The following is a 25,358-nucleotide window of genomic DNA, read 5'->3' as shown; positions in this document are numbered from 1 at the left end:
TACCTTGCTCCCTACCGTTAGTGTTTACGCAGTCTTTACATCACATCAACATAGTTATCTAGTCTCTATCCAAACATTTCTGTTGATAGCTTTGACTGTCAACAAAATTCTTAGGTTAACTCAAAAATCTGTCACTCACTCTTCCATCCTTTGGTCCTAGTCCTGCCTCACTGGGATAATACAACTTTTTATCTGTTAATAGTCCCCTGAATTTTCTTTTATACAGGATAACCTTTTTCTTTCTTTTAACTGCTGTCTTATGGAATGATTCCAAATCTTCTCATTTATCTCTAGGATAAACTAGTTATCAGTATGACATCTTGGAAAGAACTTGGATTCTGGAGTCAGAATACCTTTAGCTTACATTCCATATCTGCTACTAATTAGTCTTGTAAACTTGAACAAGTTATTGAATTTTCTCAGCTTCCCCTTTGCCACAAATAATGCTACCTCATGTAACTTTTATGAATATAAAATGAGTTATATAGAGTAGGAGTAAAACTATCAGAAGCTCTAAGCACCGAAAATTGTAGTGTCTTATCACGGCCCACTTCACTCCCCACATAAATAATTCAAATGAAAATAACACTAACTCAGACAGTAAGAACAAAGGAACCCGATTAAGTTCTAGTTTGTTTTTTTTTTTTTCTCCTCTGGTGGCTATGTTGATTTTTTAAATTATTAAACAGCAAGTGTACAATTTGTTACATGCATATGCTCATTTATTTGTACCTTTATTTCGCTGGTGTTCCAAAGATATGCTTAGCCAGTCCTGAACAATGTAATGTTGAAATGCTTAAAGATGGCTCTGCTTGGTAGACTTGAGAGGAGGGCAGATATGCATGACTTTTAAGTATGTCATTTTATCTCTTCTACAAACTCCAATTTTATGATTTGTAAAATGAAGATTATGTTTGCCTTGGAGGATTATGGTGAAGATTATGAACATCACAGAGGATTAAAATAAATGATGTATAAAAAGTACTTCTAAGTGGTCAAAAACGGTAAATATGGTATAGTGGGGTAAGAACTTGGGCTCTGATGCTGAGCTATTTAGGTTCAAATCTTAGCTTAGAGTTTGCTGACTCTGAAAACTTGGGAAAATTATGTAATATCTGGGTCTCAGTTTCATTTTGGAAAATGGGAATAAAAATGCCACATAATAAATAAGGTTGCTATGAGTTTTGAATAATTAATGTTCTTAATATGCTTATTACAAAATAAGGTCTGAATTTGTGTAAACTATTATTATTAAAATAATGTTTTGTATTAGACATGAACATTTCTGGCACTTGGTAGGCATTGAAGGTAGAGTGGCATAATTTGCTTTTATTTACTCGAACACATTACTGACATATAGAATAGTACCTGCACGTTGTAGAAACTCAATGAATATATGCTGAAGAATGAATTAATTAATTTGGTATAGTTGAGATATATAGAAAGTATATGTATAGATATATAGATATATAGAAAGTATATGTATACTTAGTGTAGAAAGTATAGTATAGAAAGAGATTATAACTGTACAACTGTCTTTGTTGTAAGTACAGATTCATAATTCTAATTAGTGTATTAAAAATAGATTTGTATTTCATTCTCTCCAAATGACCTAAATTCCAATTATATTTTAAAAATTTTAAATTAGAAAGCTCTTTCCTTATCTTTTATGACTTTCTAGCCATTTTTATGGTATTCTTAATGTGCCTATTAGGACAATACTATAAGAAAAACTTTCAAAAAACATTTCTAATCTAACTCACCATTATGTAACAGTATGATCTTAAATTTCAATCACCATGATTCAAACTTGAGACTCTCATTGCCTGAAAAAACTTATGGAACTACTTAATTTCTCAGTTTAGCTCACCTTAGTATAGACTGAATCCCTTGACCTTCAAACTCATCCTCTCTAGCAATTATTTTTTTTTCTAGCAACTATTAACACTTAACACCTTTTCCAGGTCATTTAAGCACTCTGGGCCTTAGCATCATCATCTGTTAAATGAGAATAATGTTACCAAGCTCATGAAGATTTTTTTATAGAAACAAATGAAGTGGCATATGTGAAACTATCCTGAAATATACAATAAAATACATGTATGACACATATATCTATCTCTATATATGTATCTATATCATCTATATCTATATCTGTATATCATCCATCATCTGTATCTGTATCTATGTGTGTGTGTGTGTGTATGTGTGTGTGTGTGTGTGTGTGTGTGTGTGTATTTGTCTGTGAGACAGGTAGAGAGAGATAAAATTAAATTTCTGCTTGCTCAAGCATACTCTAGACAAAAGGCAATCCAAGTAGCTATACCTAAAGTTCAGAGATTTGCCTCAATGATTTGAGTGAGCATTCTAACACTGACTATTTTAGAATGCTTATTTTTCTGGAAATATAACTAGTATGGGAATAAAGTATTTGCATTCTCTAGTTGGAATACTTCAGAAGAGGTTAATTTTAATTATGATATTCTGCACTTAAATTTTTATTGTCTATTGCCAAATTTTAAAATTCAAGTTTATTCATTTTGTCTAAGATCTAAAAGTATTGATTTTCCTAAGTATATATCACTTGAAAATTATGTTACAAAATTAGTACCTAGACTGCAAACTATTTCAGAGGATGCTAAATTCTGTAAAATAACTGACCCACATTGTTATAGTTGATATCCTAGTGCACATATATGACAGAGTCCCTTAGCTATCTAACTTTGATTCTACTTTTCTACTTTGTAAGCCAAGATGTCATAGATATATGTCAAAGTGGTGCTAAATATTAGACATTAGAAGATTCAAAAACTAGTATCTATATGAAGAAATAGAAAACTTGGAATAGTTTAGTCTGAAAATCAAAGTTTGATAGAAAAACAATGATAATGATCATTAAAATTAGAACACCTTTTAAAATAAATAAATACTGGAAAAATCCTTCTGATTCCATTCTAGGAGTTTCTAAAAATAAAAGCTACTTTTTTTTCTCTACCTTAATATATATAAAATAGGGACATAATGATAGATTTTTTAAAAGTCTGTACTATTTGTCAAAATGAAAGGACTACTGGAGATCCCTTCCAACTTGATCCATTTCACAAGAAGGTTGGTTATTCCAGTATAGACTATATTTTTACCTTTAAAAATGTGGACAAATGAAGGAAACAGGGAAATAATTATACTACCATATACCAAAACCATAATTATGCTTCCTGCTGACTTTTAACAAACCACCAGGATGAAAAACTAATGATGGGTGAGCAAGAGAGTGTCTGGTAATTTTCCTAAAGCACATTTATATTGCATTTTATAATGTCTTCCTCAGGAGAGCACAAATTATTTTTTATTAACAAAGAACTATAAGGAAAAAGCGCTGCTCTCTTTGTGGGTATTTTTTTTTTTGAGAGTTTAAATGTTGCCTACAGTTTTATCATTTTAATAACATAACAGAAAAAGTTACTTGCACAATAAATAAATTGTATTATAGTTAACATTGTGTAGTTTGTAATCTTTCTAGTTTCTAGTATTTTAAAGGTATAGAAACATTTCTCAATAATAAGTGGCCTTGTCTTACTCTTTATCTAAAATCATTCTAAACTAGCTTATCCTTTAATAAATGGAACATTTTCTGGAAAGAATTATCCAACTGTTCTCTCGTGATTAAAATTTCCTTTATTTTTTGTTTTAAAAAGCATAATCCTCAATATTTTCTCCATGAAACACTCCAACACTGCAATTGTGAGATCTATATTTTATAAAACATAGTAGACTTTTAAAATTTTATATTACTATTGTTAGATTTGGAGAATACTGAAAACAATTTTAACTAGTTTAATCACTGTTCATAGAAGTGACTGCTGAGAGTAACTTCTCATGAATGGGGGGGGTGTGAATTCTCAATTCAAAACACATTACACTAAAATATTACAAAAGGAATATAACACTTATCTGAATGCATATATGGCTAATAAGTGTAAATATTCTTTATCTACATTTAATCTTTCTGTTGCTTGGCTAAAAAGACTTAAAATTAACTTTAAGTGTGTGAACTGATATTTCTTGATTTCAATCTTACTAAACCATAAGAAAGAAATATCAACTGTAACTTATTAACATTTCCTTTGAGATCTCAGTAGAATTTTCAACAGCCACTGACTTCCAACTTTTCACTCATGAGAAAAATGAGAGGCTAACCTGACCTGTCAAATACTAAAATCCAATTTTGGTTTTTAAATTATCTTTGGAATTTGGATTAATTTAGACCTTTTTCAGTAAAAGTAAATTATAATCTGGTGACTATTTTATTGACTATGAAAACAATTGAATTGAAAATTAGACTATTGAATAAACTATGACTTACATGATCATTAACTATCGTATATTGCTATATACAAAAACCCACTGGGGCGCCTGGGTGTTTCAGTGGATTAAGTGTCCAACTGCAGCTCAGGTCATGATCTCATGGTTGTTGGGTTTGAGCCCCGCGATGGGCTCTGTGCTGACAGCTCAGAACCTGGAGCCTGCTTCAGATTCTGTGTATCCCTCTCTCTCTCTGCTGTCCCTCCCTCCCCACTCATGCTCTGTCTCTCTCTCTCTCAAAAATAAATAAAAACATGAAAAAAAAACATTAATATACCAACACAAGGATCTGAAGTACAGTGAATTAGGGAAATTTTCTAGATACATGAAGATTATTTTATGTATGTCAAAAAATTAATTTTTATAGCACATGCTTCTGTCAAACTTTCTACCAATCTTTAAAAATAGCCAATGAACATAATTCAACATTCATTTGATCACTCGGATCATAAGAGGACACCACAACCTACACATTGAATTAATTCAAATGCCCATTCCCTCTGGAAAGCCTTGATGCTGATGGTGATAGGCATTATTCACATTGTCTGGCTTGCTACTTTTCCTTGACTTCTTTGCCCCTAAACCTGTTTAATTTCATTGTTATTATTATCTTAAATATTATTTTTATTAGGTGAATGAGTTAATTATTAGGTAAACAGAGCAATAGGCATTTGAAAAGAATGAACAAAACTAAGCTGAATGTTTCAGAATGTCTTGAAAACCCTGAATATTTTGGAAGAAATGAGTAAATCCATAGGAAAAAAAAATCAACATTAATATTGCTTTGCAAAGAACTTTAAGCTCTAAAGCCCCTTTAAATTAAAGTGTCATTTGCAGAGGATGCACTACTGTGTGATCAGGCAAGAAAGAAGGAGTAACAAGCAGAAGACCCTTTCACTCAAGGGAAAGACCTTGGTCCTACGTCAAAACATGGTTAAATGAATGAACTTCTGTGTGTTTTAGGTTAAAATAAAATGTTTAGTGTGGAGATACATTTTTGTAGAATTCTTGGATTCAGAGATTTTCTCTGGTAGCTGATCAACTGGTCCTTATTTTGCAAATGAAAGGGCATTGATTTATTGTCTTTTATTATATGTTGTACCCTGAAGAAGATTATGTTCCTCGGCTGTGGAATAGGCTATGATACAATATCGTCCTTACTACTTAGAGACCATTGTACATTCAGGTCCACATTTCTCTCATGCTTCTGAATATTTTGCATGTCTGATTCCAGATAACTGGAATACTACTCTACCTTCAATATACACACTTGGATATAGTTCAGATTTGCCAATCAAGACATCAACTTTACAGAATTATCTCCTCTTCCCTGTGTCCCACAATCTACTTATTTTTCCATCTTCTGGTTTTATTTTCTTTTTCCTTTCCTTTTCTTTTCTTTTCTTTTTTTTTTTTTAAGGCCAGTCTGAGTGTTATTTGGGAAAGTGATAGATTTAAAAGTGATAAGCTTGTAGCAAACCTGAGGGTTAAGTACAGGTTTCTGAATTCTGCCATCATTGGGGAAGCATTAAAGGGTGTTTTTTTTTCCTTTTAATGTCTATTTATTTATTTTGAGAGAGAGAGACAGAGACAGAGACAGAGACAGAGAGTGCATGAATGGGAGAGAGAGAATCTGAAGCAGGCTCCATGATGTTAACGCAGGGCCAGATGCGGAGCTCAGCTCATCTCAGAACCATTAGATTATGACCTCAGCGGAAACCAATAATCAGAGGCTTAACCAACTAAGCCACCCAGATGCTCTGCACGAAAGGTTTTTAATAGGTATTTGTATATGTCAAGTGTATGCTTTCAAATGATGAAATCAATCTCTTATGTCTTTGCTTTTCATTATGTATTTTAGTCCTCTTTTTCTCTTTTTTCTGTAAAAAGTATGTCGTTTATCATAATGAGTACCTCTCTGTCAAATAACAAAAAAAAAATAAGTTTAAAGAGAATGTTTATCTCTATCTCTACAAAAAAAATGTTATAAATAGCCTGTCCTCAGTATTAACTTATTTCCCCACATCTGTAGCGTGAAGAGTACTGACATTTAAAAGGTTTTAATTTCTATTGATAATAAATGAGCACACTGCCAGAGAAGACTAAAATAATTAGAGGGACGTTATGTCAAGTCTTTTAGGCCGTCATATTCACACACAGTGCATGCTGCTTCTTATTGTTGCAAATGTCAACTTTCTTCTTGGTAAGGGTCTTTTGGGACATGGTTCACTCCATTTCAAAGTCATATAATAAAAGGAAAGGGCTTAGGGCAATATTTAAGCAATGAAAGAAACATAGGACATTTATGACTAGCTGGGAGGAACTGATTGCCTTTGGCGGTGCCTTGGGAAATCCCTAGGAAATACAGTAAGTTGGTGATTACTATTGTAAGTTAAAATGATATAAGGCATGCAGAGGAATTTGTGTTTTCCTTATGGGTGATACTATATTTCATATTCTCAGTGTACTTTGAAAGTTCATACTTACCTCTTATGTTTCTTACTGAAGTACTAGCAGGAGATATATTATTGAAAATTGCAGATAAATTACTTTCAAGAGGGTCAATTTAAGAAAAGAAAAAAAATAATTTAAAGCAAAGTTTATGTAAGAAAACTTATATGTTTTCATATGCCTCAATTAGATCTCATAAAACTAGTCATGTTTTAAAGTTAATGATAGCAAAGTTTGTATTGCAAATGTTTGTTAAATATGTATGGTGAATTTATTACACGTGGGTACTATGGTAAATACTGTTAGAGGTAGGTAAAAAAGAAGGGCATACATTTAATTTTCTCAAAGAATTTTCACTGTGATTATTTCCTGAATAGAAATAGAAATGTTTAGATCCGGTTGCATTATTTGGAGGCTGTCAGAATGTGATTCGTTATTACCATACAGATGTTCATTTCTGAGTTTCTACCAGGTTGTTGAGAAAATAAAGGAAAGTATCTCACAAATCGCTGTAATTTTTTTATTTTATTCATTAAAAAAAACAACACTTTTCTTTCTTCCCTTTCTGGCAGCTAAATATCTAACACCAAATCTTACTTGTTTGTCTCAATTTTATTGCACTACCTTCAAATTAAAAACATGGCAGAATTATTCTTGAAATGAGGTCTGAAATGCTAATAGTAGATATTAAGCCTGATTATCACTATTTTTGGTCATGTAAAGATAACAAACTGGGTACAAAAAGTGCAATCTATTTAAAGGCACTTTCATCTTGCAAGTTCTGTGCACTGCCTGGTTTGATTAATGAGAAAGTAACTCTATCACTTGAGTCATCCAGGGTGGTAGATCAAGGGCATGCCTCGGGCAGCTCAATGATCCAAGGAAGATTTTAAAATAGATGATACTTTAATATGTTCAATTTGGATGTTTTAATAAAGGTTTAAATATCAAAGCAAGAATCTAAGTAAGCCCAAAACTAATAAGGTTGTTTCTTATATAATTTAGGTGTCTAAAATTCATACACCTGAATAGTTTCCAATTTCAAGGAATTGCCAAGTATTTTATAACCTACATATTTCATGAACTATTGACCCATCTCTGTTAATTAGTCCTTGAGGACAGTTCTGAGTGGTATATATAAACTTAAAGGTTTACCCTTATAAGTTTAAATAGAAATTAATTAATTAGCTAATTAATTTAGCTTAAATAGAAGGAATGTAAAAATATTGATATTTATCAGACATATCTTGTCATCATTTAAAATCATATTATTTCAGCATTTAGAATGGTTATATCAATTAAATCCTACTATTTCCATATATACATACTGTGATGGGACAAAGGTCAATTTTTCTTTTATTTGTAATTATTCTAGAAGTTGAACATTCTTCTTCAAATGCTAAATCTTAAATCTACTTTCTTGAATAACTAATTGTTTCTTAAACCATTTCTTTATCAATAGAACTTTAATTTTATGAGGACCTAAGAAAAGGCAATGGAAATTCTAATTTTCTAAAAATTTCACTTACTTGGTTTCTAATTACATTATCTTTAATAATTGTATAGCTCTTTAATCTCTTATCTGCAATTCTGAGAGCCAAAACAAACAAACAAACAAAAAAAAAAACAAAAAACAAAACAAAACAAACAAAAAAAAAAAAACAAGAACAAGCAAATAAAGTTCCTTGAAAACCCAAAGATTTTCTATGACTTATTTGGTAACCAAACCTGACCTGATCTAAATTAACAAGAAGCTACTTATAATTTCTTTAAATCACAGTGGGATTATCATATTTTTGCTGCAGAAATATTAATGTCTTTGATTACTCTAGCCCTAGAGTTAGCTAGAGGTGTTACTTTGCAAATTCTAAATAATACTGGATTCTGAAAAACACTTGGCCCAACGCTTTTCGATAAAGGGTTATTTAAGAATTTTTTTATATTCATATTTCCATTCTATGTCTGTCACTGTTTTGCTTTTGGGTGTGTGTGCCTGGAGCTAGTGAATAAGTTCTAAATTCTTATTCAATTGTAACTGAGATATTACTTTAACATTTTTCACAAGTAAGAATGGTGTTAGCTCTTACCCCAAACAGAATGTACATTCCTCTTTTCTATCTCTGGATTGTGGAGTACACCTACAATCTGTTTTTTCTTAAATGCTTCCAGAGGAGTAGGAAGATATTAAGGAAGTTTATCATTTTTTTTGGTGCTCTTTAAGGTATTTATTTATTGCCTTTTTTTCATGGGATTCTAGTTTTCATATTTTTTTCCTTGTTGCAGAATCTTGTGCTTATTTCAGTTCTTATTTATAACTAAGATGGTTTATAATGAGAACCAGCATACTCACATAATCCAGAGAATAGCCTCTACTGGAAATGTGGAAAAAATATGATATTATATAGAGATAATGTGCTTCAGTGAATTTTGTCACTTCTAATATAGCAATACATATAAAATAAGCACATGATGTGCTATAAACTACTGTAAAAATATTAAACGGGTGTAATGATATCCATGAACTACCCTGTCTGTATAGTAAAAAAAAAAAAATAGAGAAGAGAAGTATTTCTCTGCTGAATTTAATAAGCTCCTGCATTTAATGTGAATGCTGGCTTGTTCTTTACCAAGCATTGGATGAATAAGTTCAATATTTCGATTTCGACATTTTATTGCCTTTAATTATTGTTAATTATTGCTTTAATTTATAGTCTCAAATTAGGGATGGAATTTTAAATCAATCCTTTAGAGAGAAAATGAGTTAGAAAGAAAATTATGTGGATGAACTGGAGAATCTAGGCTTAAGTCATCATGTTTCCCTAAATATTTCTCTTCCTGGTTCTACATTATATACCCTAAGCAATCTTCTTAAGCCCAATAAGTTTTTAACAATGCATAGTTTTCTTATGGTGCTTTCTGATGATTCATTATTCCAAACCAAATATTACTTTAAAAAATAATAATATTTACTCTCCTTTTTTCTTAACTGATACATATATATTAGTTTATAAAGTCAAGGTCCAACAAAATGAAAACTTTGGAAATGAACTATCTTAGGTTTATCATTTTGGCTATATTTAGTCTCTATGCTGACATTTGATGGCATTTTTACTTATAAAAGATGCTATAGAGGTCCATCCACTTTGGAAGGCAGTTTGAAAGTTTCTTACAAAATTAAGTATGCACTTACTATACAATTCGGTAATGGCCCTCATTGATATTAACCCAACTGAGTTGCAAACTTGTGTCCATACATAAATCTGCACACAGACGTTTGTAATAGTTTTATTCATAATTTCCCAAACTGAGAAGTAACCAAGATGATCTTTAACAACTGAATGGATAAATAAAACTGTGGTACATCCAGACAATGGAATATTTTTCAGTACTAAAAGGAAATGAACCATCAAGCCTTGAAAAGACATAAAGAAACCTTAAATGCATATTACTGAATGAAAGAAGCCAATCTGAAAATGCTGTATACTGAATGACTCTAACTATTTAATATTCTGGGAAAGGCAAAATTATGAGTATAAAAACCAGTGGTTGTTAAGGGTGAAGGTTGGGGGGTGGGAATAGGTGGAGGATTTTTAGGACAGTGAAACTACTCTGTATAATACTATAATGGTAGATACATGTCATGCATTTGTCCAAACCCACTGAATTCAATGAAACAAATAGAGCAAATCCTTAGGTAAACAATGGATTTTAGGTGATAGAAATATGTCAGTGTAGGTTTATCAATTGTAATAAACGTACCACTCTGGGTTGGGGGGAGTGGGTATTGATAATTCGGGGAGGCTATCCATATGTAGGAGCAATGGGTAAAGAAATAACTTATAAGATAAATTTCCTCATAAGTATACCTTTATAGGAACCAAGCCCATAATACTAGTGTTTACTATGCTAATTAGAAGGAAAATTCATTAAAGCCAACAACAGGGATTATTTTGTGGATCTCTCATTTTAATTATTTAACTAGCCTTTAAAAAGTGAATAGCTCTTTAAACTGATTCTAAACTGAATCTAAAGTTATTTAATCATTCTAAAGAGGGTTTTGTTATTAGCAAAAACTGGAATACTAAACAAAAGTAAACAATTGTAACTATATCAGGGACTATTGTGGAAACCAAATGAGATAATGCTTTTCACATGCTAAGCATGGGAGCTTCAGAGAATAAATGTTCAATAAATATTAATTTACCTTTTTCAAATTTTCTTGTCTTTTCTAAGTTATTATATTTAGAATGAACTATTGACTTTCACAGAGGTCTATATGTACCTAATACTTAAAAACTTCTCCTTGAGTATACTATAATGTAATTTTGTGACAGAGATCAGTGTCAGAAATAAAAATAATTAATTTGAATTACAATCTGTGTTTGTGCAGAGCATTGTCAACTGGAAGAATATAGCAAGTATTCAGCATGTGGTTGTCCTAACGTAGGTGTCCATCATACACCATTAATATCTTTATTTAATAACTTTCTCCTTCCATTTGATTATGCTGCTTTTCAGTGATTAACTTTTATTGATACACAGATGAGGGCCAATTTATTGAGGTCATTAGTTTTATTTTGTACGGTATTTGAGGTAGAAAAAGAAAAGAGCAAGTCCTAGTACACTGCTTAGTTTAAGACTTTGAGAAAATGTTTGCATCAGCTAAGGAATTGGTGCAAGGGAACCTACTTTTTAAGGAGGCCACTTCATAAATATCATGTGTGTTCTACTTTTCACAAAACTCTCTGTCAAATTTAAATGTTCCCATCTTTTGCTGTAATTTTTATTTTATCTTCTTATTTTGGTGCATTACATATATTTTTCTTAATTTCCTCCATGTATTATCTTAATATATATACCTCCAAATACAGTAACTCAAAAGCCTTATTGAATAAAAATATTTTAAATCATATTTATTTTGTATTTCTTTTCATATTCTTTATTCATTCCTCCACCATTTTCTATTGTTACCAATGATTAGTTGCTCCAAAAAAAAAAAAATGTGTTTTATTTACAGGGCACAGCTTATGGAAGTGCTCCTGTACCTTCTCGCAGGCAATTATGTGAGTCTCTTAAATTCAGCTCTGTGTTGTAACCATGGCTATGTGTTCCTGTGCTGTAGCATGGCATGCTGAGACCAAGTGCCCTATGGTCAATATGCAATCCCCAATGTTGTATATTACCTACAATGTGTTCGTAGCAAACGGTTGGTTCCCTTTGCCTCTTCCTTATCTGTTTGTCATTATCCAGCCCATTTAAGAAAACCGCATTGCGATGTGGCCAAGTGTGTTGAAGCTTCAGTAATGACTCAAAGTCTGCGGCAAATATAGAAGAGGCTCTTAAGTTTATTTTCAGTGCAACCGTGATAGCAACAGTGATAGTACTTTCTGTGTCAAATGAATCAGTAAGGTTTCTTAAATCCTAACTTCTTTTTACATACTTGTTCCCAGAGCTCTTATATCATACACAGCTGTGTTTTTGCCACACAGCTAATGAGACCTCTTTCCTTGAAATGGAAATCCATTGAAATAAATCCTGTTTCTAGTGAATTTAAAGAAAACTTGACTTTCTAACCACTTTAGTTTATTTCCAAGTCATCATATTTAGAAAAATTGAAAATAGTCTATAAATTTTTAGATAGAAATCCCGGATTTTACAACCTTGCTCAGCTGTATTATAAATATATGCACCTTGGCAGAGAGTCAGGTATTTGCACTTCAGCTCAGGAGATTTCTGTGACAGCTTGTCTGCTTTAACATGAACTTTTTTCAGTGAGAGATGTATATGTAAATTTAATATGTAGAATCTCCAAAGTGCCATCAGACTTTGAGAAAGAGCTATTTTTATTGCCCATTTCCATTCATGTCTTTCCTCTTTTTCCACACATCAGAAAATCATGGCTGTTTACCACCTTTTATAGACTGCTGCAGCAATAAACCACGTGATTCTAAGTATGTGGAGCAATAAATAGCCAATAGGTCCATCTTAATGTGATTTTGAAGGTGATTCAAAGCCACAGTACTGTGTTTATAATGCTTTTCTTCCCTATCGGCAGAAGAAACATACAATTTGATCACATTCACTGAGGAGGATCTGTGAATCAATTACAAAATTGCAGCACTTTGCATCATTATAAAACTGCTCAAACAACAATCAAAATATGCACTTTATTATCTCACATTTCATGAAAGACTTTTGAATTTCTTAATTATTATGAATAAGGTTGTGACAGAAAGATTTGCTATAATGAATAGAAGATTGAATTTAGATATTGCATTGAAGATAGAAGAATATCTATTGTTAGGGAAATGGAGGAGGTATTGTTACTAGAAACTTTTGGAAATGTGAGTTCATTATAAGTGTTCTGAAAATAATTATGAGTAGGAAAATAAAGAATATGGAAGTATAATCAAAAATTTGGATTAATCTTAATTCTCACTTTCACAGAATCAAAGTGCATAGGAAAATAATATTAAATATTTGAGATTTCAAATAATTTGTTCTGGTTAAATAACAGTTAATGCTATTAAAAACAGAATGAAAAACAAAATGATGCATGGTTTGTCTAAGTAAGAGAATCTAAAGTTGAAGTGTATTCGGTGCCTCAATATATAAACCAATATGGATATTACCCTCCTAAACATGTGGTCTTGGAAATAGCAAGCTTAATGAATTTGGATAATTATGAATTATCACATTTCCTTTTGGTCATGTTAAGTCTTAGGATCTCTGAGTTACGTATTAGTGGAGACTTAAGTATTTGTAATTGTGGTGCTTATCAAAGATATTATATTGAAAGAGCGAATGTTTTATTCTACATATGAATGTCATAATATTGATTTTAAATATCTCTATTCCTGCCTTGTTCCCTAAAATCAATGTGAATTTTAAGATTTTAAGATATGTGGATATCTTACAGTTGGCTACTCACTCTAGTATTTTACATTAGTGACTATGTCAGAAGTGGTGACTAACACTTTCTCTAGGTTACAATTAACTAAAGTTTCATTCTTTCTTTTTTTTTTCTTTTTTTTTTTATATTTAGTATCCAGGACTTCTTTGTTCTATAGCTGCCACTTTATTTTGAAATATATCCAGTTTCACAATTTCCTTTGGTGATAACCCGAAACAGAATCTAGCAACACAGAGGGATTGCTAACATGATGAGGTAATTAGAAAGACTATGAATATATAATGAGAGAATTTACATCTCCATCTCCCTAAGCATGATGTGGCTTTTAATTATCAAGCCCACTCCAATATGCCTGTATTTGCTACTAATAATTGATCAAAGTTAAATTGAAAGTAATATAGTCTTAGTTAATACTTTTCACTTTGAGAGAAATGCTTGTGGAATGATTAACTTGGGGAACTGGGAGTCTTGAAAATTTATTTGAATGTAAACAGTACAGTTTTTGTTAAATACTAAAAGGATAGATCATCTATTCAAATGATGTTGACTTCTTAATTTCAAACTGGTTTCTGGTTTAAAAATCTATAATCAATTTAGTGAGTAAAGGGTTATCTTATGCTTGTAAGACCAACTCTATATTTGTGTGAGTTGAGATTTATAATTTTTGAAAAAAATTTTGCAAATATCTGACCCATACAGTATTATCTCAACACTTCAAAATATAGGAACTGATTCACATAGGTTATTATTTTCTATTGTATGCTATACTAAATACTATAAGTGTTCTAAATTACACAGCATACACTTTTTTTTTTAAATATGAAATTTATTGTCAAATTGGTTTCCATACAACACCCAGTGCTCATCCCAACAGGTGCCCTCCTCAATGTCCATCACCCACTTTCCCCCCTTCTCACCCCCCATCAGCCCGTTTATTCTCAGTTTTTAGGAGTTCCTTATGGTTTGTCTCCTTCCCTCTCTGTAACTTTTTTTTCCCCTTCCCCTCCCTCATGGTCTTCTGTTAAGTTTCTGGGGATCCACATAACAGTGAAAACATATGGTATCTGTCTTTCTCCGTATGACTTACTTCACTTAGCATAACACTATCCAGTTCCATCCACGTTGCTACAAAAGGCCATATTTCATTCTTTTTTCATTTCCAAGTAGTATTCCATTGTATAGATAAACTACAACTTCTTTATCCATGTGTCAACTGATGGACATTTAGGCTCTTTCCATATTTTGGCTGTTGTTGAAAGTGCTGCTATAAACATTGGGGTACAAGTGCCCCTAGCACAGCATACACTTCTAACAGGAATGTGTCTTACCTTTTTTCAAAGGAATATCCTAAAATTTCATAAACCAGCTCTAAATTTAGTAAACCATAAATATATTTTTTGTAGAAAAATTGTGAACATCGTATTGCAAAATGCATGCAACAGTTCAAAAATTTTTTGGTTAAAATAATTAAATGTAAATGTTTTTCTTTCATTTCATAGCATGGCTTTATTATTTCTCAACTTATAAAAAGGAGTATCAAATATTTATATGCAATCTATTCAGAGGTATTTACCTAATTTAGTTAAGTCATCTCCAGATAGTTGAAAGTCAACTTAATTGAAATGGCTACACATGATAATAATATTACCTACCTATTCAGAATCAGATAGAAGTTGCCTTTATAATACAAATAGAACTAAACCGTATGTTTACAACATACACTTTTTTTTTTTTACTGTTTGATAAATAGGTAGAGAATTAGCCTAAAAATAAAGGGAAACAATTTAGCTACATATAATTGAAAGACTAAATGTTTCCATAGGACTTTTCACATTGTACTTCAATCTATCCTTGAAAATACAAAAGTATTCTATGAGACAGCAATCGTTGTTATTCAGTTTATCAAAAAAAAAGTACACGTTCAGTTTTTCAAAGTATGTTTCCCTTTCATTTGCTTTAGCTTACTTACCCTAATTTTCAATCATTTCTTTTTGTGCTTTGCTTTTAGAGCTGAAAAGTGATTTTTAAGTTCCAAACGATTTCATCAGCAAGTGATGAAAAACAACAAATTAAGAGGAAAGGCAGGAGAGCAAACTATAATGACATTAATCTTAAAGTCAGAAAGAAGGTTTTTTTTTTTTTTAATTTTTTTAAATTTTTTTTTCAACGTTTATTTATTTTTGGGACAGAGAGAGACAGAGCATGAACGGGGGAGGGGCAGAGAGAGAGAGGGAGACACAGAATCCGAAACAGGCTCCAGGCTCTGAGCCATCAGCCCAGAGCCTGACACGGGGCTCGAACTCCCGGACCGCGAGATCGTGACCTGGCTGAAGTCGGACACTTAACCGACTGCGCCACCCAGGCGCCCCAGAAAGAAGGTTTTTAAGATGCTAGGCTGTATTTGTACAAACAGATTTTTCAAATTAGTTTTTCCACTGTGCCTTCTGATTTATTCCCTTTCCTTTTTGGTTTATCAATTTATTTGTTGTCATTTCCCTTTCTTTTCTGACTCTATCATCCCACACAATATCTTTGCAATATTTATCTTCCTATTTTAGGTGTAACTTTGATTTTACTTGTTTTCCTCATTCTTTGATCTACTTAGAAATAATAAAGGAACATATTTCAACAATAGTGAGAAATAACAAAACTTTACTATCACTACCTTTGAAATACACCTTCAGAAGTCATGGCTGGTAGGGTTGCTTCAAATGTTACATGAGCAAAATGGCTCTGTATTCTTAGAAAGTGCATTGTGTCTATGTTTGCAGTTAAATGTACATATACATCTGGGAATGAGAAAGTTCTGTTCTTCAGAAGAGAGGTTTCAGTCACAAAGAGAATAGCAAGAAAACACTTTAAGTGGCATGAAGAAATTATTAATATACAACTACTAGGAGACAAACTAGTATAATTGATTACTAGAAAGTAGAAAAGATCCAAAAGAAAAGTGTAATCTATGTTATAATCTTACAGAAGTAAAACTCTCAATATTGTCATTCTTTTGAAACCAAACTAATGGTTGGTTTACAATTGAGCTTACAATTTTGAGCTCCTAAAAAGTAAAAGCTATACTCAGTTAACACAAATATGTGTCATCTCCTTTGATTTATAGACAATCATGATTATTATTCTAGGTTATTGAAGTTATTTAGATAATAAATATATGCTAAAGCTATATGTAGAAGTTTGGTTTAACTTGGGATGTAAAAAGCTAGAAAGAACCTGGTTCCCACCCTTATGATAACAACAACAAAAGAAAAACCTGAAAAAATATAAATCCACAACATTTTTTCAAATGTCAGAGAGCTACAGTAACAGGGCAACCAAGTTACCTGAGACAGAAGTAAAATGACAGTTTACAAGGAGAGACTAGATACAGCAAAGTTAGGTAACGGTAAGAATTCTGTTAATTTCTAATTAACAAATTGGTAGGGGTCGAATGTGGGCTAGCAAGAGGATGTAAGTATAATGAGAATGTGCACCCACTTATAGGCTCTTCTTTACAGATTTCACTGGATACTCACAAAAACATCTTGCAAGATTCCTGAGAAAGTGTTCCTTGAGCTAACGATTTAAAGAAGGGAATAGCAGCTGCTGTAGGAAAAGCACAAAACTCCACCCAGGTTCTCCTTCCTATTATCCGTACAAAATAGACACCCAAAATACAGGGAGAACAGCAGACCCACTGATGAAAACTCACTGCAGTTGGGGGAATAGAAAAAAAAAATCAGGGGTGCCTGGGTGGCGCAGTCGGTTAAGCGGCTGACTTCAGCCAGGTCACGATCTCACGGTCCGTGAGTTCGAGCCCCGCGTCAGGCTCTGGGATGATGGCTCAGAGCCTGGAGCCTGTTTCGGATTCTGTGTCTCCCTCTCTCTCTGCCCCTCCCCCGTTCATGCTCTGTCTCTCTCTGTCCCAAAAATAAATAAAAACGTTGAAAAAAAATTAAAAAAAAAAAAAAAGAAAAAAAATCTTTTATTCCTGAGACAGGGGCAGGAATATATGATAATCCCAGAACTACAAGCAGGTGGGGAGGCTGAAGCACTGAAAGGCTGCATCTGTGAGACCCAAGGACACAGTGCCTGCCTAAGATTTAGGGTTAATCACAGGAGCAGAAAATGCCTCTCTCTATGTGCCACAGACTAACAAGCACTGGGTTATCAGTAATAGAGGAATTTGGGTAGGAATATTACAACAATATGGAGAGAAGCCCTCCTGGAGACACAGCACAAAGGAGAGACTAAAGATGAAAGTGGAGCCAACAGTTAGAAAAACCCTCTGGCAAACTATCCCGACCCTAAATGAAAGGTGTGGTTAGAGAAAATTGAAGCCTGTGGGTACCTGTAGCAACAATAACAAACCCAGTTCAACTCTGCCTAGACTGACCTAGATTCCCATACCAAACCTCTGGCAGAAGGAATGACATGCCTATTTTCAGGAATATAGTTTATTGACCTAAGTCTCTACACCTTACACAAGATGTCTGGCTTCCCACAAAAATTCCGAGGCACAAAGAAAATAAAGAAAAAAATAACACACTGCCAAGAGATAGGAGAAGCAACAGAATCAGATTCAGATATTGCTGCAGTTATTGGAAATATCATAAAGAAGAGTGAAAATAACCATAATTAATATGTTAAATACTCTGATGGAAAAGTTTTATGACAAGCAAGAATAGATGTGTAATTTCAGCAGAGATGGAGTTGTAAGAATGAATCAAATACCAAAGCTAATTATTAAAAGCTCAGAAGGAGAGATGAAGAATGCCTGTGATGGTCTGATCTGGAAACTCAACAGAGCTGAGGAAAGAATCAATGAACTTGAAGATAGGTCAACATAAGTTACCCAACCTAAAAAATAAAAGGGGAGAAAAAATCAGGGGTGGGGGGGGGAATAAAAGAACAATAGTTGTGGAGCAATATCAAGTGGTCTTACTTAGGTATAATTGAAATCTCAGTGGGAAAAAGAGAATAAGGCAGAAGAAAAAATTGAGAAATAATGGCCATTAATTTTCTACACTTAATGACATATGCCAAATTACAGATACAAAGAAGCTTAAAAAACAATGAACAGATAAAGAAGAGTAACAACAACAAAAAACATACCCAGACATATCATATTCAAACCACTGAAAATCAAATACAACATTGAAGGTAGCCAGAGGAGAGGAAATAAACACATTATATACAGAAGAACAAAGATGAGAATTACAGTAGATTTCTCATCAAGAACCCTGCAAATTAGAAGGTGGTGAAGTGATGTGTCTAAAATTGCAAAAAGGGAAAAACAAAGTGGCAACACAGAAGTCTGTAGTCAATGAACATATCTTCCAAAAATAAAGGTGGCATAAAGACTTTTCCAGAAAAAAACACTGAGAAAATTCATTGCTGGCAGGCCTTCATTACAAGAAATGTTAAAGGAAGAAGTGATGAAATGGGAAATGGAATAAATGAAACTAAATATAAACTTGGCCTTAAAAAAATCATATATAGAAATATCTGTTTTAGATTCATATATGATTTATGACATGTTATGATTTAATTTGTAGATCTTAAATGAGATTAAGTTATATTTACTACTAAGGTTTTACCAAAAAGAGCATTATCTTAGTCTGTTCTGGTTGCTATAACAAGAATACCATATAGACTGCGTGGTTTAAACAACAAATGTTTATTTCTCACAGTTCTGGAGGCTGGGAATTCCAAGATTACAGTCAGCAGGTGGTGTCTGGTGAGAACCTACTTCCTGGTTCCTCATGGCTAGTTTCTTACTCTATCTTCACATGGCAGGAGAGGTTAGGGAGCTCTCTGGAGTCTCTTTCACAAGGGCACTAATCCCATTTATCAGGGCTCCACCCTCATGACCTAATCACCTCCCAAAGGCAAGAAAATACTATCTCATTAAGGATTGGTTTCTGAATGTAAATTTTGTGGGAATACAGGTGTATAGCCAACAGCATCATATTCACAATATTTTTACAGTTTATGCCTCCTACCTCTGTTACAGATATTTTGCAGAAATTTCTTATGGTGTATATATGCACTTAAATATCATACAGTTTTATTATGGTTATTAAAGTTAAAGATGAAGCAGAAACTGTGCACCCAGTATGGTATAGAGGAAAGGCAGGAACCCATGCTGTTAAAGTCTGAATGGTTCATTAATTCCTTTGCTATTCTATATTTCTATACTCAATGATTTGTATAATTTGTATTGTCATGTTGTTGCAGTCTTCTCTTACCAAAACTGCTACATTCTTTTGTAATTAAAAACTATTAAAATGCTTGAACTGTTTTAACCTAAATACTAATTTTACATTATGATATGGTTTAACCAAAATTTTTCATTAATCAAGGGACTTTTGCCTATTCTGAACTCATTCTTAAACAGAATGACATTTAAAGATTACAAATTGAAGTACTAAATTTAACAGACAAGAAACATATCGTGGGATAATACTAGAATACAGAATAAAAGGAATATGATCTTACTTTCATATTTTCCTTTTAAATAATTCGTGAGCTAATTAAGTGAATTAAGTTACTGTCTTTAAGAATTAGGAATAATCAGAATACTCTCTTAGAACTTTGGAAGTTTCTGATCATTAAACTGGAATCTCATTATCAAAGTAGTCAAATTTTTTATGCTTGTTATTTTATAATTCTTTTACCTTCTATATGTTAATAAGTGTTTATAAGTACTCACAAGATGCTAGATTCTGCCTTTATTAAAATTTACAGGTAAGTGATAAGACCACTAATGACATATAAAGCTTATTTTAAGGCAATACATTAAAGGAATATATTAGTAAATATATTTAGATTTAATACTTGGGCCCAGTGATATAATGGATTTTGAGAGTGAACTTAATCTGTTGCGATTTTTCTTGAAGGTTCAAATAGGTTAAGTGTTTCCGAATAGAAAATATAAGTTGCCATAGGCTAAAAATATGAAATTATAAATACTCCTAGGGATTATTTATTTCAATCCATCCAACACAAATAAATTCTTGAGAGATTAAGCGATTTTTCCAAAGTTCAAGGATTAGTGGCAAAGCCAGGGTTCTAACCCATTTCTCTGCTTCTTCTTCCAAGGTTCTTTAATGTTTCTATCAAGATATCATGTCTTTTTCTCCCTAAATTCTGTGGGAAGTTTTCTTCTTTTAAAAAAAAAATTGAAGTTTAATTTTTGAGCAAGTGAGAGAGAGAGAGAGAGATCACAGGAGAGGAGGGGGAGAGAGAGAGAGAGAAAAGGAGAGAAAGAATCCCAAGCAGGCTCCCCACTGTGCAATAGTGACCTGAGCCTAAATGAAGAGTTGGTTGCTTAACCCCTTAACTGAGTAAGCCACCCAGGCAGCCCTAGGGAAGTTTTCTTTCTTCTGTCAAACTAACAGATGATGCCCAAGTAACTCTTGAAAGTTGAGTACAGGTTAATCAATTGAAGAATGTGAAAAAGAACAGGTCCAGGAGGATGAAGCAGCATGTAGAAAAGCATGGCAGAGGGCTGAACACAGTTTCTTTGAGCAGCTGTACATTGCTCATAGGGCAGACAGATTGTAATTTGTGCAATGGAATTTCCTTGCAGTGTTGGAGAGGGTCAGTTTCTCTGTTAGAGATAAAACTAAATTCACAACAACAAATGTTATTTATTTATTTTTCTTTTTAAAAATAAGTGTTGTATTTTTGGCAAAAGACACTGATTTCTTATTAAAACTTAGGTTATTTTTCTTTATTCATACAACATTTTGTTTAAATAAGCACTGTTAGATTTCTCAGATAACCTGTAAACTATTTTAAGTCCACTTGTCAATTTGTGAAATGAGGCAATTATGACATACGATCTAATCTTTATCTTAAAGATTTAAAGATGGTTGGATATGAATATAGATAAAAAAATGGTTGTTGCTTATTTGTTTTTGCTTCTTAAAGAACAATCAGACCAAGGAATTCAACTCCCTTAACATAAGTCAGGAAATCTCCATTTTGAGTTGTCCTTTGAATGCTACATACATTACTTGGATCCTCGGGGGGGGGAGGGAAGTCTCATTATTGTTAAGGCAATGACAATATTATGTATAAATTTCAGTAAGTATCACAATTTTTGATCATTTAAAACATCAGTTAAAATGAGTTCATTTGTTGTCACACATATAATCTCTGGGTGAGTAGCATTCTTCAGTTTACTAAGAATCCTGATGTACAAACACTGCATTTGTATCCAAATACCTCCATGTTGGCCTAAAACAGATAACGTGTTAAATACACCCATTAATCTGCTCACCTGGTGACACGTAACTCATTTATTGTTCAAGCATGTTCATGTTGATCTGGCGTATTGCTCACTCCTTAAAAATGAAAAATATACATCCTGTATAAATACATAATGAAACATCTTCCAAGAGACATAAACATTTGAAATTATGATTGGTCTCTGAGAACTAAAATCAATACATAATAGATCTTGGATCTATATATGCAAATTAGCTTAAATTGGAAAAATCTGACATGACCTTTAAAATGTGGCTGTATTAGGCCTCAACATAAAATCTAAGGAAAACAAACATCATCAACCATAAATAGAGGGTTTTGTTATCATTAATACAGACAAAAAAAAATTTAAAAGTCAAGAGGTCAAGCATTTAAATACCCCTTCATGCATAATCCAGGAAACACTTGAATTATTGATCCCCTGGTAGGTATAATTTATTGTGGAAATGGGCACATCAGTCAGCTTAGCTCAGTGATTGAGCATTTTCTTGTCTGTATTATTACATCGTCTACATGCATCTTTCTTTTTTGATATATAATCTGCTTTCCCATGTGACATTTACAGAGGGAACATATGGTTAGGATTTGGGGGCCCTTAGGCATCTGATTCCTCTAGCAGTAATAATTCAAATTGGAAATCAAAAAGTTGACATTGAATTTTACACAATTTTCATGTGAATCTTGTTCAGAAAATCTGTCCATAAAAAATTAATTCATTCTTTGTTTTTAAATATGAAAGACTAAAAGCATAATTTTGGGAGACTGAAATTGCTTTGAGGAAAGTTTTCCTGGGAGACTCCCAGGAGAACATTCTCTAGGACCCCTTCTGCTTTCATCCCCTACTCAAAAGTCTTGCTGTTTATTTAGAACAATGTTGTAAATATCTATAAATGCAACTTTTATTTTCTTAGTGTCCTTTTTTGTAGGCTTTATAGCATTTAGAAAGTTGATGGAAATAATAGATGCACATCCAACTTAAATGAGAAACTTGTTATCAATCTCTGGTCAACAGATTGAGGTAAATCCTTATGTTAAATCAAGAACTTTTGCCTAGAGTTACATTTTTATCTGTTATATGTTAGTATCTAAAATTAATAAGATATTGGGGCGCCTGGGTGGCGCAGTCGGTTAAGCGTCCGACTTCAGCCAGGTCACGATCTCACGGTCCGTGAGTTCGAGCCCCGCGTCGGGCTCTGGGCTGATGGCTCGGAGCCTGGAGCCTGTTTCCGATTCTGTGTCTCCCTCTCTCTCTGCCCCTCCCCCGTTCATGCTCTGTCTCTCTCTGTCCCAAAAATAAATAAAAACGTTGAAAAAAAAATTTTTTTTAATTAATAAGATATTATTTTAACTTATTTGTTAATCATGCTTTTGTTTTAATTTACCTTGGAAAGGAAAAAATCATTCCTTATAAATAAATATGAATTGGACACTGCAATTCTTTTATAAAAACTTGCTGTTCATAATCCATTCAATGCATATTTCGGAGTAGTTTTGGATTTGTAGCCTCGGTCTCTTCAAAATTTTATTTTCTGAAAGATATTATTTAGGTTAAAAAATGTGATATATAGTCAGCCTTTTTTGCCTTTTATTTACGATTAATGAGAATATGTTTCTTTGCTCTTGTGTAGGGAAGTAGCCAACAAAAAAGGCAAAATATTTAAAATAATAACAAAAAATAAAGTGAGGTCAGTCTGTCGAGATTAAAAACTTTTAAAAATTACGTGAGTTTTCTCCAATCTCTAAGAATTTATGGGTATAATTAGTCATGAATTATGAGCTATAAAAGCTTCCCTCTGGCCCTTTAGGAGTTAAGAGTTGAGAGTCCTTTCCCTTGTTTTTTCATTCCCCCATTCTACCCTTCATGTTGAGGTCAGTGTGGGTAGTTGTGATGGAGGGTCACGAATGCAAACGTTCAGGGAAGAAGATGAAAATTTTCTATCTGACTTCCTGACATTACAAGAGATTTTAAAAGTGCTGTGTAATTTCTTTATAACTAATATTCACTGCATTTAATTAAATTTTTGCATCATGCTGTTTCTAAATCACCAACAATGCAGAGAATATACATGGAAATTGCCTTTTTTAATGGATTGTAGTTTATGTAAACTTATACAAATTATATTTATACTCCTTACTAAGGCAAGTATATTTTAGAAACATTCCTTTGGGAAATACTAGTTGTATTAGTGGTTGTCAGAAGGGAAACCAACATGTTTGAGTGCTGCTGGATATCAGACACCAGGGTAAGTGGTTTATTTAAGCTATCTTGTTTAATTTTCTTAACAGATATAGAAAATGGGCATTAGCCCCATTTTTAAATGAGAAATCTAACTCTCATAGTGACTATATGCCTATAGCCATTTCCTAGAGCTGCCATAACAAACGTTCACAAACTTGGTGGCTTAAAAGAGTAAGAATTTATTCTCTCACAGTTCTGGAGGTCAGAAGTCTCAAATAAAGATGTGCATGGTTGGTTCCTTCTTGAAGGCTCACAAGAAAATCTATGGCATGCCTATCTCATACCTTCTGGTGGCTGCTCGCAATTCTTGGTATTTGGCTTGTGAACTTATTCCACTCTCTGCTTGCATTTTCACATGGCCTTCCTCTCTGTGTGGCCCTCTGTCTTCCTTTTCTGTCTTTTATAAGGACATTAGATTTGGAGACCACTGTAATTCCAAGATGATGCCATCTCATCTCAAGATCATTAACTTGGGGTGTCTGGGTGGCCCAGTCAGTTGAGCGTCTGACTTTGACTCAGGTCTTGAACTCACTGCTTATGAGTCAGAGCCCCTCGTTGGGCTCTGTGCTGACAGCTTGCAGCTTGGAGACTGCTTTGGATTCTGTCTCTGTTTCTCTGCTCCTCCCCTGCTCATTCTCTGTCTCTGTCTCTGTCTCTCTTTAATATAAATAAACATTAAACATTTTTTTAAAAGATCATTAACTTAATTATACCTGTAAAGGTTCTATTTCCAGATAAAGTCACAGAATGTATTGGATTACCATTTGGAAATATATTTTGGGGGTGACTATTCAGCCCAGTACAATGTGCAATGGCAGAGTCAGAATTCAACTTCTGTTTTTTTTCTTTTGTTTTGTTTTGTTTTGTTTTCTGACTTTGGAATACAAATACTTTCCATTGTTCTAAACCAACTCGAAAAATATGGCCCAGGTTCCATATTAGAAACAAGATAGTACTCTTTTTTTCTTTTAATTATAAGGACAAATATTATTTTTTTAAATTTTTTTTCCCAATATATGAAATTTATTGTCAAATTGGTTTCCATACAACACCCAGTGCTCATCCCAAAAGGTGCCCACCTCAATACCCATCACCCACCCTCCCTTCCCTCCCACCCCCCATCAA

General features: G+C 33.0%; 1 protein-coding gene across 4 annotated transcripts in view; it reads left to right on the top strand.

Moving 5' to 3' along the window:
- CCSER1 (coiled-coil serine rich protein 1) overlaps positions 1 to 25,358 on the top strand; it is a 1,345,367-nt gene that overhangs the window by 1,007,071 nt on the left and 312,938 nt on the right. Inside the window, exon 11 of one of the 4 annotated variants that reach the window (XM_040478454.1) lies at positions 11,831 to 11,876. The exons of the other annotated variants lie outside the window; for them this stretch is intronic. Coding sequence (XP_040334388.1) covers positions 11,831 to 11,876 — 46 coding nt within the window. The remainder of the gene's footprint in view (positions 1 to 11,830; positions 11,877 to 25,358) is intronic. 4 annotated transcript variants of the gene reach the window in all.

The sequence above is a fragment of the Herpailurus yagouaroundi genome, unplaced genomic scaffold, assembly GCF_014898765.1.
Source record: "Herpailurus yagouaroundi ecotype Mexico unplaced genomic scaffold, PumYag 28, whole genome shotgun sequence".
Taxonomy (NCBI): Eukaryota; Metazoa; Chordata; class Mammalia; order Carnivora; family Felidae; genus Herpailurus; species Herpailurus yagouaroundi.
This window is presented reverse-complemented; position numbering and strand designations above follow the sequence as displayed.